The sequence below is a fragment of the Caenorhabditis briggsae genome (assembly GCF_000004555.2).
Source record: "Caenorhabditis briggsae complete genome, chrII, whole genome shotgun sequence".
Lineage (NCBI taxonomy): Eukaryota > Metazoa > Nematoda > Chromadorea > Rhabditida > Rhabditidae > Caenorhabditis > Caenorhabditis briggsae.
Genome location: NC_013486.2, coordinates 2,795,595 through 2,809,600, shown reverse-complemented (window position 1 = coordinate 2,809,600; position 14,006 = coordinate 2,795,595). Strand labels below are relative to the sequence as shown.

The window sequence follows — 14,006 nt, the reverse complement described above, 5'->3', positions numbered from 1 at the left end:
AATTAATCCCTTTGAGTAGCTAATATTTTACGACTTACGGAAAAAAGCGATCAATTTTGAATACACCACTGCAGGACTAAAAGTATCTCCAAATGTCTTCGTCGGGACAAAATAGCCAGATTTGAAGCACTACAAAAGTAGTCAAACATTTTTCGATTTGTCTAAAAATTCTAGAATGTATTGAACAAATTAATAGCTTTATTTTTGTAGTTGACAACTTTTTTCTAGCTACCGTAGTTTTTGAGATATGCGCCTTTAAACATAGCGCGCCTGACAAACGCTTTCAAAACATTCAATTTTGAAGCACTACGAAAGTAGTTAAACATTTTCCGATTTGTCTGAAAATTGTCGAGTATACAAAACAAAAATAGAGCTTAATTTTTGTAGTTGACAACTTTCTTCTAGCTACTGTAGTTATGAAGATGTGCGCCTTTAAACAGAGCGTGACCCCTCCCTCCTTTCTCTTCTCGACGAAAATCGTCCGCCGAGAAGATTGTCATGTCAGACTATGTTTGAACGCGTATATCTCGAAAACTACAGTAGCTAGAAAAAAGTTGTCAACTACAAAATTAAAGCTAGAGCGTTTTCATCTGTCTCTTTTTCTGCGAAATTAGATGTTTTTCCCTGTTTTTTCCTCGAAAAACCTAGATTTTTCATTCTAAAAGTTAGATTTGAAAAAAAAATTTTCAGAAGTAGATCAAAAAACAATTTTTTCGACCTAGACATTTTTTGTTGCGCCAAAACTTTTCCTTTTCCGTTCAGTTTTCTTTTTTCTCTTTTTTCGTTTTGCTTTTCCTTTCACCTTTTTCTTGCCCTTTTTTATGTTTCGTCCTTCAAACACTTGGCGCTGCGCTAACACACCACTTGGCACCGCGCCAAGTTTCCGTTTTTCCGACTAGTTCAGCTTTTTGTGTATTTTCAGCCTTAAAAAAGCATAATTTTTGATTTTCAGCCATAGTAATCTTCTTTATCCATAAGTCTAGCGTTTTTTAGTCTTTTTCGCCCAGAAACTTTGTGGCGTCGTTTCCTTGGCACCCTGCCAAATTCACTTTTTTTCGATTTTCCGGAACGGACCTCGATGCGACCATAGTAACAACGTTTTCGTGACAAATTCTAATTTTTCCGATTTCCTGGCAGCCTGCCAAATTGGTCTTCTAGCAAATTTCGTTTCCTTGGCACCCTGCCAAGTCGCGCTCATTAAATTTTCCTTCTTTTAGACGTTTCCCCCTGCTCATAGATTAACACTCTCCCTCTCTCTATCCATATCTATCCCACCCCATCTGCTCAGCCCCTCTCAAGCTCCGCCCCCTTTTCCCCTCTCTTACTAGTTTCCTGTCATTCTCATTCGTATGTTCCATTTCTTCGTCCTCATGCACTCTCTTGAACGCCCTTCTTCTCTCCTTGCCTCTCCTGCGCCTCTCTGGTTGTGTTTCGAAAAAACCGCGACGCACGCACGCAACGCAGCGGTTTTTGCTGCTATCTAGGCCACCACCGCCACCTCTCCTATAGTTGTCATTTTGTTTATTTGTGTGCATAGCCTCTGCGCGTGCCCGCGTTTTTGAACGTTCTTTTCTCCTTTTTTGACCTAAAAAGTAGTTTAAAATGCTATAAATTTAAATCTCTCATTTTTCAGAATGAGCGGTGAAACTGGATCCAACGAGGCTCTCGCGCCACCAGAGGAGATCGAAGCCCAGGAGCACGATGAGCCCGACAACGGAGTTGATGCCACGGCTGAAGGTTAGTTTGAGCAAGAGGGAAATTTGAAAACGTCTAGTTTGTAGTCAATTTTAGGAATCCAATTTTATACTAGAACTTGTTTTTTTTCAAATTTGATTCCTAATTATTGATCCCAGTACACACAAAAATCAATTTTAAGCTGATCTTTCCCATAGGTGCTTATCTTTTCCCTCTCCGATCTCTCTCCAAGTTCGATTTGCGCGCCAAAAATATTCTCTGTGCACTTACGCGTCGCGGTGGTTGCGGAAAAGAACTGAATTGGGTTTAGGAGGCATGGATAGGATGCGCATAACGTATTTGGATTTTCTGGTACTATTGTTTGTGGACCGCCATGGGGACCTTTAATAGTAGAGTAGATCAGGAAGGTGGGTCTAGTTTTGGGTTCCAGGGGCATTCAGGTCATTGAGATTGATTTCGGAATAACCGCGGTCCTGTATTTGCTATCTAGAAGTTGAAATCTTAATTAGGTGTTTGTTTGGATTAGGTTTTCTAGGCTAAAATCGAATCGAATATTGTGATTAGATCAAGGGAAGTTGATAGGACCAAGGAAACCATTAACTTTGACCTGATTTATCACGTTTTCTGGGACAGATATCAAAAAATAGTAAACTGATAAAATGTTACTGATAATATGATAAATATTTTGTCAGTTGACTATTTTTTTTTAATATCTCTTACAGGAAACGAGCTAAATTTGGTTTAAGTTGGTTGCCGCTAATAGAAGGATATATCAACTTTAAACCCATTTATCTCATTTACTGTGACAGATATCAAAAAATAGTCAACTGATAAAATGTTACTGATATTATGATAAACATTTTGTTAGTTGACTATTTTTTGATAGCTGTCATAGGAGTCGAGATAAATTTGGTTGAAGTTGGCCGTAGATAGTGACATCTAATAGGGATATATCAACTTTAAGCCATTTTTCTCGTTTCCTATAACAGTTATCAAAAAGTACCTAATTAATAAAAATGTATCATGTTATCAGTTACATTTTATCAATTGAACATTTTTTGATATCTGTAGAATGAATCGAGATATATGGGCTCAAAGTTGATGGGGCGTTTCACAAAATTAATGCTTACGCCACCGTATCAGTTCTAGATAAGATTGATGGACTTCATGAAATTTCAGAATCCTCAGAACCTCAGTATTGAATTCCTAACCTCTTTTTCTTTTTCAGTTGCCGACAGCGATGAGGGATCCGACGCCGGAGGAGCCGCCGCCGCCAGCTCTGCTCCAGTCGCTCGTGGACGCGGACGCCCACCAAAGGGAGGAGACAAGAAGACTGCGATCCCGAAGGTCGGAGGAACCGGAAAGCGTGGACGTCCAGCCAAGGGAACGACTGCCGCGAAGCCAAAGGAGCCAAAGGTTGCTCGTGAGCCGGAGCGCAAGAGCGAGCGTGCTCGCAAGACGACCCACTACAACGACTCGGACGATTCGGGAGACGAGGCACCAGTGAAGGCCAAGAAGTCGTCAGCCGCCAAGAGCACCGCTTCGGATGGAGCCAAGAAGCGTGGACGTCCAAAGAAGAACGTCGACTAGGCGACCAGATAAGCCGTAATAGGCCCCGCCCTTCTCTATAAATGACATTCCTTTCGATATGTCCCCTCCACCACCACACTGCGTTTTCTTTTCTCATTATTATGATACTCTTTTTCATCTCCGTTTCTTTTTCCCCATCCCCCCTTAACAAATCTTGTTGTAAAACCTGACAAAAAAGTCCCCCCATACGTTGTGACCTAAATTTATTTTATTTTATGTTTAGATGTTGTGACTGTGTACTTTTCTTGAGTAAATATTTTTTGGAGTGAAAATCCATTTCTTAGAGAATCTGTGAATCATTCCAGATAGAGGAAATGCTATCCTTCTGGTGTCGAAAATCAAAAATAACTTTAAAATGAAATAGTAAAAAATCTGAAAACTTGAAACCATTTCGGAAACTGAAAACTAAAATAGCTAAAAGATCGATAGCTTTTGAAAAGCTGAAAAACGCCTATTTTCAATCTTGAATCTAATTATCCCGGCTCTCAATTAAGATATACAAATATGATCAATTAGAAAATGTGTGAAATAATTTGCTAAAGATTTTGATAATTAGTTATACTCTGATAACTCTGCTGATAAGTGAGATAAGGGTGATAAACGTGATCGCAAGTTTGTACAGTTTGGGGTTAAGCTTCCAAACTTTGAGATCAATTATCTCGGTTCCCAATAAAAATACTGAAAAGTGGTAAACGAATGACTTGTGTGAAATGATATGGTAAACATTTAATTAGTCTGTTGTGTTTTGATATCTCTACTGATAACTGAGATAAAAATGATGAAAGGGATCGCAATTTTTGTGTGGGTCAATATAATTTTGCTTCCAAACTCTCAGACCAACTATATCGCTTCTCAATTAAGAAATGTAGTTAATTGAAAAGATGTGTAAAATTTTATGACAAAAATTTTGGTATTAAGTTTCATTTCAATATTTTTTCTACTGTCTGAGATAAGACTGATAAAAGTGATCACCTTGGTGTGTAGTTTCTGAACTTTTAGACCAATTATCTGGATTCCCAATTAAGATACACAAATGTTGTTAACTAATGAAATGTGTAAAATAATGTGATGAACAGTTTATGAGTTAATTGTATTTTGATATCTTTTTTGCCAACTAAGATAGAGGTTATAAAAGTGACCTGACTTGTTACAGCCTAGTGTTAAACTTCAAAACTTGAGACCAATTATCGCGATGCCCAATTAAGATACCCAAAAGTGGTTCACTAACGAAATGTGTAAAATAATGTGATGAACAGTTTATTAGTTGATTGGTTTTTGATATCTCTGCTGGTAACTGAGATATGGGTGATAAGAGTTACTACTCGATTTTTCTATAGATTGGAGTGAAGCTTCAGAACTTTGAGACCAATTATCTCGACTCCCAATAAGATGCACAAATTTAGTTAACTATTGAAATGTGTAGCATTTCATGATTAACATTTTATCAGTTGATTGCATTTTGATTTCTTTTTCATCAGCTGTGATAAGGGTGATAAATAAAAAAATATGTTTACAGTTTGGTGTTAAGCTTCAAAACTTGACTAATTATCTCGGCTCCTCATTAAGATACCTGAGTGTAATCAACTAACAAAATGTGTAAAATTTTATGATCAACATTTTATCAGTTGATTGCATTTTGATATCTTTTCTGGCAACAGAGATAATTAGAGTTAAAGAATCTAAAATTCAAAAATACAAAACCATTTATTATTAAAATTATTATCACAAAAACCAAACAAAAAGTTCAACTTTTTTCACAAACAAAACCCAAGTGTTAAATTGTTACATGTCTATTTAATTACACAGATTATTATGCTAATTAGCCAATTAGAAATGTTCGAATAAAAAATCAAAAGTTTTGATTTTTCTCATTTCGACAAAATCAAAAATACGTCGCCCAATAATATTGGCCATGGATAATCGGATGGAAGTTTGATAGATGGTTCCAGATGGTGAATTTCAAAATTTCTTGGCTTCCAAATTTTCAAATCTTGAAATGGATCGTAGCATTTTGGAGTTTGGAGCGTAGTCTGCAATTTTAAACATTTTAAGTGAAACTCTAATTTTTTCTAGGTCGTGACCCAATTTTTTCTAGGTCACGACCCAATTCTTTCTAGGACATTACATAATTTTTTGTAGGTCATGACCCAATTTTTTCTAGATCTAGTTTTTCATGACCTAATTTTTCTAGGTCATGCCCCAATTTTTTCTAGGTCACGACCTAATTGTTTCTAGGTCATGACCCAATTTTTCTAGGTCATGACCCAATTTTTCTAGGTCATGACCCAATTTTTCTAGGTCATGACCCAATTTTTTCAGGTCATGACCCAATTGTTTCTAGGTCACGACCTAATTGTTTCTAGGTCATGACCTAATTTTTATAGGTCATGACCTAATTTTTCTAGGTCATGATCCAATTGTTTCTAGGTCACGACCTAATTTTTCTAGGTCATGACCCAATTTTTCTAGGTCATGACCCAATTTTTCTAGGTCATGACCCAATTTTTCTAGGTCTTGACCCAATTTTTCTAGGTCATGACCCAATTTTTCTAGGTCATGACCCAATTTTTCTAGGTCATGACCCAATTGTTTCTAGGTCACGACCCAATTGTTTCTAGGTCACGACCTAATTGTTTCTAGGTCACGACCTAATTGTTTCTAGGTCATGACCCAATTGTTTCTAGGTCATGACCCAATTTTCCTAGGTCATGACCCAATTTTTTCTAGGTCATGACCCAATTTTTTCTAGGTCATGACCCAATTTTTCTAGGTCATGACCCAATTTTTCTAGGTCATGACCCAATTTTTCTAGGTCATGACCCAATTGTTTCTAGATCACGACCTAATTGTTTCTAGGTCATGACCCAATTTTTCTAGGTCATGACCCAATTTTCCTAGGTCATGACCCAATTTTTTCTAGGTCATGACCCAATTTTTTCTAGGTCATGACCCAATTTTTCTAGGTCATGACCCAATTTTTCTAGGTCATGACCCAATTTTTCTAGGTCATGACCCAATTTTTCTAGGTCACGACCTAATTGTTTCTAGGTCATGACCTAATTTTTCTAGGTCATGACCCAATTTTTCTAGGTCATGACCCAATTTTTCTAGGTCATGACCCAATTTTTCTAGGTCATGACCCAATTTTTCTAGGTCATGACCCAATTTTTCTAGGTCATGACCCAATTTTTTTTTCGCACATTTTAGAACTGGTCAGTTCTAAAACGTCAGGGTGCGAAATGTCCCTAACGTACCTGATTTGGATGACTGCTTAATGCAGATGCTGATGACGATGTTGGCGTGGAGTTTTCTCGGAAATTATTGGCATTTTTCGGAAACAATGCCGATCTGGATTTGGATGGAATCGCGTCCGGGTATTCCTGAAAATGAGAAAACTTTGATTTTTTGAATTTTAAACTATTTGAAAAAATTCGGAATTCCTAAAAATGGGAATTTCTGAATTTTCGAAATTCAAAAACTTCTGAAAACCTCTAAAAATCCCCCTCACCTTCATATAAATTTGCAACAATCTCTTCGCTTCAGTTCGATACGGTTTCCGTTGCTCATCGTTCAACCGCATCCACATTTCTCTCATTCGTTGCTCATATTTCAATTTTTCCTCTTTTTTGTACACATTTTTCGGTCCCTGCTCCATTATGAATATTTGAATCGCGTTTGACGGAGGAGGTGGACGATATTGAGAAGTTGGTGATGGTGGCCGGCGACATGGCGATTCAGAATCCGATGAGTCCGATGGTAGAAGATTCTGGAAGAGATGAAAATTTGAGATTCTGAAATTCCGAGATTCTGAGATTCTGGAATTCTGAGATTCTGAGAATCTAAGATTCCGATTCTTTTCTAAGATTCTCAGATTCTAAGATTCTAAGATTTTAAGATTATAAGATTCTGAGATTCTGAGATTATGAGATTCTGAGATTCTGAGATTTTGAGATTTTGAGATTTCGAGATTTTGAAATTTTGAGGTTCAGCGATTCAGAGATTCTGAGATTTTGAGATTCGGAGATTCTGAGAATCTAAGATTCTGAGATTCTGAGATTCTGAGATTCTGAGATTCGGAGATTCGGAGATTCGGAGATTCTGAGATTCTGAGATTCTGAGATTCTGAGATTCTCGGATCCTGAGATTCTGAAATTCTGAGATTCTCGGATCCTGAGACTTTGTGCTTTGGAGATTCTTAGGATTCTCGAAATCCTAATAATTCCCGGATTCTGAATCTCTGGATTTCAAATCTTCTGATCCTCCAAACTAACCGATCCTTCAACCAAATTCGGTAACGTTGTCGGTCCTTTTCTCCCTGATGAACTTGCCACGTAACTCTGAAAATTATTTTCACTTTCAGAAAAATGGGCGGAGCTTAAAAACCTGTGGAATCATATTCTCCGTTCCTTCCGGTCTCCGCCGTTGCTTTCGTTCTATTATTGATTCAGGAGATTGTTCTTGGAGTGGCAGTTGGGGCTGAAATGATATTATGAAAATACGAAATTTTCAGAAAATTAAATTTTCAAAAAATTTAAAAAATTGCTCACCCTGTCATTCTGAATATTCCGAAACGCTCCATTCAACCTCTGTCGTGCCTGGTCCAAAATCGATGAATTTGCCATAAAAGTGGGCGGAGTCAAAACCGAACCATTATCGAATAACGAAATCTCATTTGGATTCCAAAATTGTTGAGGGGGCGGAGTCTTGGGAACGGGCAGAATTTTGACTTTTCGAACTTTTTTGGAAATTGGCGAAGGTTCTTCTGAATCATCGAATAATGAAATTTGACTGGGATCCAGCATTTTTGGGCGCGAACTTTCTTTTTTCAAATTTCGTGATTTTCGTGGTTTTGAACTTTTCGAAGGTTCTGGAATCGAATCAGGCTCCAAATCATAAATCCCATCGTTGAGATCTAGAAAGTTGGAAAAATCCAAATTCCGGTTTTCCACAAATTCTTCAAAATCCAAAAAATCCGATTCCGATGTCATCGAATTGTTAGAAATCTGAGGACTTGGTACTAACGGTCCCTGCCTATCCGCATTCCACTCCTCCCATTGCTCATCGTTCCAGTTAGGCTCCGCCCCTTTTTGCTCCAAATACATCCGCTCAAAAAAGGTTTTGTCTCGTTTCGAAACGCCCTCCCAAATGCCTTCCATCAAGTCCAGAAGACTTTTTTGATCGGCATCCGGATATTTTTGCTCATAAAATGCCAATTGGTTTTGCACCCAAAATTTGTAGACTTCCTTGTTGAATTCGGACATTTTTCGGAGGGGGTGGGGGCGAGAATCTGAAATGAAAAGTGGAAAATGTTGCGTAAAAATGAGCCCAAAATCATCAAAATCGGTTGGAAATTCAAATTTTTGAATTAAGAAAAAAAGAAACACCTAAAATGGGGCAAAAAAACAACCGAAAATCAAAATTTAACTGAAAAAAAATTGTCAGAAAAATCGAGAAAAATCAGCGAAATAAATCGATTTTGCGACACGGTTCTTCTCAATTTATTGGCCGCCATTTTTGGATTTTTTTTTGGTAGATCAATTTTTTTTGATCTACTAAGTTTTAGATTTTTAGAAATTTAGAAATTTAGAGATTTTTTGATTTTCTTAATTTTCTAGAATTTTTGAAAATTAAGTTTTCTGGAATTCTTGAAAATCTTAATTACCGGAAGTTTTTTTTTTTCAAATTTAGGAATTTTTGAAGTTGTTGGAATCACTGATTTTCAAAATTTCCGAATTTCTAAATTTTCAAAAATATTTGAATTTTCTGAATTTTTTTTCGAAACTTTGGAAAATCAGAATTTCCCAAATTTCAGATTTTTTGAAAACTTCCAGAACCTCCGAATCTACACATCCTGAAAAATCCAAAACAATATTCTACAAATAAAAATATCTTTATTCCAAAAACTGAATTCCAAATTCCCATCAAAACGATAAAAACTTCGCTGCCCAACCACGATAGCCTTGATTAGTGGTGGATACGGAAATAACAGTCAAAATATTCGAGCTACTGTAGTAGTACGGAAAAGGGCTTACAGCTTGTCTGAATGTTCCCAAAACTTTTCCATCTGAATCCAAAACCTGAACACTTGTATAAGAATCATAAGTGTAGATGTCAGAGAAATACAATCCGATTCTATACGGACCTAACGTGGAGATCTTATAAACACAATATGAATATACAAAACTGGTTGGGTAGTTAGGAGACGTGATATATCCAGAATCAAAGAGAGTTGTGGAATTACAGCCAGATGGATTTGTAGGAGCAGGAGTGACAATTACTGGGGGTGCTGGTGTATTATTACAGGTGATTCCATTTGGACGTTTACATACAAAGTACTGACTGGTTTTGCAATCCACTTGATACCAGGTACCATCTGTAGACACCGCCATTTGGAAGCAGCTGCCAGATGAGCCAGATCTCGGACTAACATGGTTATAATCCCATCTAGACTGGTCAATCCAATATGGAGTCAACGGAGATGTAGTCAGTGCTCCGATCATGGTTGTGGAGATGTTAGATCCAGTGTAAAGGGATTGAATGTAAGAGATTTCTCTCTTTGAGTGAATTGAGACTAGATCGGCGCAATTCTGATGGCAAGAATCCAATGCAGCCGAGAATGGAAGAGTTGGAGATGTAGCGTTTTCATGGGAGAGAAGGTAGCAGTAACCGTTGAAGTTGTGGGCGCAGGTGTCTGGAAATGTTATGGTTTAATGCAAGAGAGACGCAGACATTTAGAGTGTATCGTTGTCTGCGTCTCTAGCTTTCTAAACTTCAAACGACTGTATCTCGACTCTTACATTAGCTAGAAAACGGAAAATTAGATAGAAAAAATTGGATATTGTCGAATTAAAAAAAGTGGGACCTGAAAATTTGAAAGGCGTAGCTTTTTTTGATCTACGAAAAGTGCGTCAAAAAAGTAATATTTCTGATGTTCGCCTTCTGATGAGGCCTCGTTCAAGCTACTTTCGCTAAGTTCGGTTTTCGATTAAAAACAGATTCTAAAGATGCTAGCGATCATTTTCCTACCAAGAAATCTAAGTTTTGTTCAGAAAATCCCACTAAATTCCCAGAAATAAGTTTCGTTCACTACCGTAGTGTTTCTGGGGCAAGGCCTCGAAAATTGTTCTTGAAGCCGCCCGCGAAATTTTCCAGGTCCCACTTTTTTTAATTCGACAATAATCTCTCTCATATCCTAAGCTTCTAATGGTTGCGTGAGAGACGCAGGCAGTTAGAGCGTCTTGCTATCTGCGTCTCTAACCTTTAAATACCCATATCTTGGCTTCTAGTTAGGCTAGGAAAGTGATTTTTGTTGGAACATATTTCAAATATTCTAGGTTTTTATTTACTGGCATGATCTGTAATAAGATTTAAAAAAGTTCTATAGATGGTACGCCACTTTCCTCATTGCGTGCAAAATTTCAATGCCATTTTGTTTACAGTTTTTCTCCTATTTGCCAATAGCTTATCAGATTCCCAATCTTAGTGATAAGAAGAACATGCCCTTAGTACACAAGTCGTCAACTACGAAAACTAATTTTTTTTCTCTCTGAAAGGCACTCTTGGGTTTAAAGTTTACCTGATCTAGTAGTCGGAATCTCACAGACATATGCCATTTCAACATTCTCACATTCGGAACTGATCCATTGCCCAGCTAGGGATCCAGTCGCCGCCGAGTACACACATCCACCCAAATCCACATTCGGAAAGCCTCTGGCGAAATTGTTATAGGCACTCGCAGAGCCTGTATCATCATCGAAATAACAGGTGGATGGATCATTGCTCACACAGAAGACACCAATCCAGAAACTGAATCCTGAATTGCCGACGAAGGTGCTTACGGCGCGATTATCCTGGAATAATTCACGCTATCGATTTTGAGCTAATTTATCTCGTTTCCTGTGAAAGATATGAATAAGTGGTCAACTGATAAAATGTTTGGGATGTTATGATAAACAATTTTTTAGTTGACAACTTTTTGATATCTTTGACAGGAGCCGAGATAAATTGGCTCGAAATTAACAGTAAAGGTTGATGCAACTATTAGAAGGGTATATTAACTTTGAGCCATTTTATCTTGTTTTCTATAAGAGATATCAAAAAGTTGTCAACTGATAAAATGCTTGTAATTCTATGAGGAGCATCTGTTACTTGACCCTTTTTTGATATCTTTCACAGGAAACGAGATATATGGGCTCGAAGTTGACAGTTCGGGAAGCATTCTATAAGAGTGATTACGGTATCTTGGCTACTAATTAAAAACTCACAATTGCATTCCTAATCGTCACCAATGCTCCTCCATACGATGCACAACTCGTTTCAGCTACGCGGTGCTTAACAGGTGTAGCAAAAAACTTCAAACATTTTGCACTATTCACTAGTGTAAATCCATTGGTACAAATTGGGTCAGCAACACAGAAGGAGACAAAAAATGAGGCAAAAATCAGCAAGAGTTTCATTTTGAAATGAGTGAAACTATCGGTGTTATCAGTTGGTTTTTATGCTCATCTTTTGTGACCGGAAGATTTTTTTTGTGATAAGAACTTTCTGATAAACATGAGTTTATTGAGCTGTTGAAATTCGATTGGCACACCCTCAAGAATTAGAGTTTTCGGAATTTCAAACTGTTTATCGACCGCGTAACTCTGATTATACTCCTATCCTTCCCATTACGATACTGGTCAAGAAGAAACGCCTAAATGATCCATTTTATAATAAGTACTTTGTACTTGTCCGTTTGAATTTCAGATGTTATAAGTGAAATATAACACTCTTCTAGGTCGAAATGTTGGGTAGAATCCAAATAGATAATGTCTAAAACATTTGAAACCTTTTCCAACAAAAATTACTATCCTAGCCCTACTAGGAGCCAAGATATGGGTATTTGAAGGTCAGAGACGCATACGGCAATACACACTAACTGTCTGCGTCTCTCTCATATTGTAATCTTCTATTGGTTGGGTGAGAGACGCAGACAGTTAGATTGTCTCGTTGTCTGTCTCTAACCTGCAAATAGCCATATCGTGGCTCCTAGTAAGGCTTGGAAATCGATTTTTGTTGGAAAATGATTCAAAATTTCTAGAATTCATTTTACTAGAATAAGCTGAGAATTTAAATTAGAAAAATGGAGTAGTATACTTGGCTCATAATATCTGAAACTTTCAGATGGAACTTGCAAGTGCTAAGAACGTCGCCTAAACTTGATAATTTTCCTTTTACCCAGTACTGTATAAAACGGAAATCCTCCTGATCAGTTACTGTAACTGACGTCACATCATTGACATCCCTCTTCACCTATCAGCCGTCATAGCCGATATTTTCCCATCCTTTTCCCATCCATTCCCATCCTTCCCAGTGTCCCAACTTTGCTCTTGGGAAAGAGTCCCAAAAGAGTCATAAAACCCCTCATTCATTAATTATTATACTCTCTTAGACGCTCTGTCTATCTATAATTTTATCGATCTTTTTTTGGCCCTAAAATCTCTATATTCTCCTAAAAATGCTACTCCGATCAGTCGACGAATCTCAAATCCACCTAATGGATTTGCTAACACTGGCTCGTGAGAAACATCGAGATCTGTACTCGGAAAACGACATCAATCTTCGTCAAGAGGTTCTTCACGCGGAGTTAATCAAAAGTGTTCGCCGAAACTGTCGAACAGCACCACGACGACTTCAGAAGCGACGAGCCGAGGATTCTGGAGATTTGAGGTGCGAAAATTCGGAAATTCGAAGAAAAATTCCTGAGGAGCCAATCGAAAAGAAGCGGAAGGATAACTTGATTGGACCGTTTTCCGCGGAAGATTTTTTTAGTCAAAGCTGTTCGGATAGAATGATCGGTAAGATTTTAAATTTCTTTTTTCATTTTTTCTTCTAAAATTCACAATTTTTTTCAGATTTCTCAGCGCTCCGACCTCCAAATCCATCCTTCGAAACCCAGCGAAAAACCAAAATCGGCACCCGAACGCTCAACTCAAATCCAGATGTCTTTCAACGACTGTCGGCTGTGAAAAAATCGAAAAAATAAATTTATTTAATGTTTTTATGTGCATTTTCTTGCTTTTTTCGTGAAATTTCGGTTTAAAATTCAATAAAATTGGTGAACATTTCTCGCTGTATCTTTTTAAAGGCGCATGCTTATTAAAGATAATTTCGTTCCTTCCACGAAAACGAAACATGTTATTTTTCATTTTTTGAGCGAATGGAAGCTCAAAATTGGTCTGAAAAAGATAAAAGCACTGTAAAATCAAAATTTTTGGAAAAAAATCGACAAGAAACTTTTTAAAATTCAGTTTTCCTCAGATTTTTTTTCAGCAAAAAACGGTTATTGTCTATTCAAAATAATCGCGGGCGAAAAAAGGAGAATTTCAGACTTTTCAATAGTAGAATATTCAGAAAAATTGAGCGGGAAATTTGAGTTTCTAGTGAGCAGAAATGGAAAATGGAAGATTTTTGAAGGAGAAATAATGGAAAATCTGAGAAAATGGCAGCGAAAATAAGGGAGGAAAACGGTCATAAAATCTGAAAAATGGGCTATAAGAAGGTGATAAGAATTGGGTGAAAAAATAGGGAATTTTCCGATTTTTGGGGATAAAAATTGCGAAAATTGATTTTTTAAAAGGAAAACTGTGGGGAAAAAAATGAAGATATTCCAAAAAAAAAGACTATCGAAAACTTCAAAAAATTTCAATTTTTTTATCTGACATTTTTTTAAATTTCGATTT

At 37.2% G+C, this 14,006-nt stretch overlaps 3 protein-coding genes across 3 annotated transcripts; 2 read left to right on the top strand and 1 right to left on the bottom strand.

The window, feature by feature from the left end:
* Nucleotides 1–1,634: 1,634 nt before the first annotated feature.
* On the top strand, nt 1,635–3,285 carry CBG25483 (the record flags this gene model as incomplete). Its single annotated transcript, XM_045241832.1, has 2 exons — nt 1,635–1,737; nt 2,924–3,285. The coding sequence occupies 2 exons, from the start codon at nt 1,635–1,637 to the stop codon at nt 3,283–3,285; spliced, it is 465 nt and encodes a 154-aa protein (XP_045099399.1).
* Nucleotides 3,286–5,153: 1,868 nt separating this feature from the next.
* CBG13439 lies at nt 5,154–11,741 on the bottom strand (the record flags this gene model as incomplete). Its single annotated transcript, XM_045241831.1, has 8 exons — nt 5,154–5,315; nt 6,704–7,108; nt 7,557–7,622; nt 7,669–7,761; nt 7,833–8,572; nt 9,236–9,976; nt 10,862–11,135; nt 11,550–11,741. The coding sequence occupies 8 exons, from the start codon at nt 11,739–11,741 to the stop codon at nt 5,154–5,156; spliced, it is 2,673 nt and encodes an 890-aa protein (XP_045095140.1).
* A 1,040-nt stretch (nt 11,742–12,781) lies between these two features.
* On the top strand, nt 12,782–13,309 carry CBG25482 (the record flags this gene model as incomplete). Its single annotated transcript, XM_045241830.1, has 2 exons — nt 12,782–13,121; nt 13,179–13,309. 2 exons carry the CDS (start codon nt 12,782–12,784, stop codon nt 13,307–13,309), a joined length of 471 nt encoding a protein of 156 aa, XP_045099398.1.
* Between the last annotated feature and the right edge of the window lie 697 nt (nt 13,310–14,006).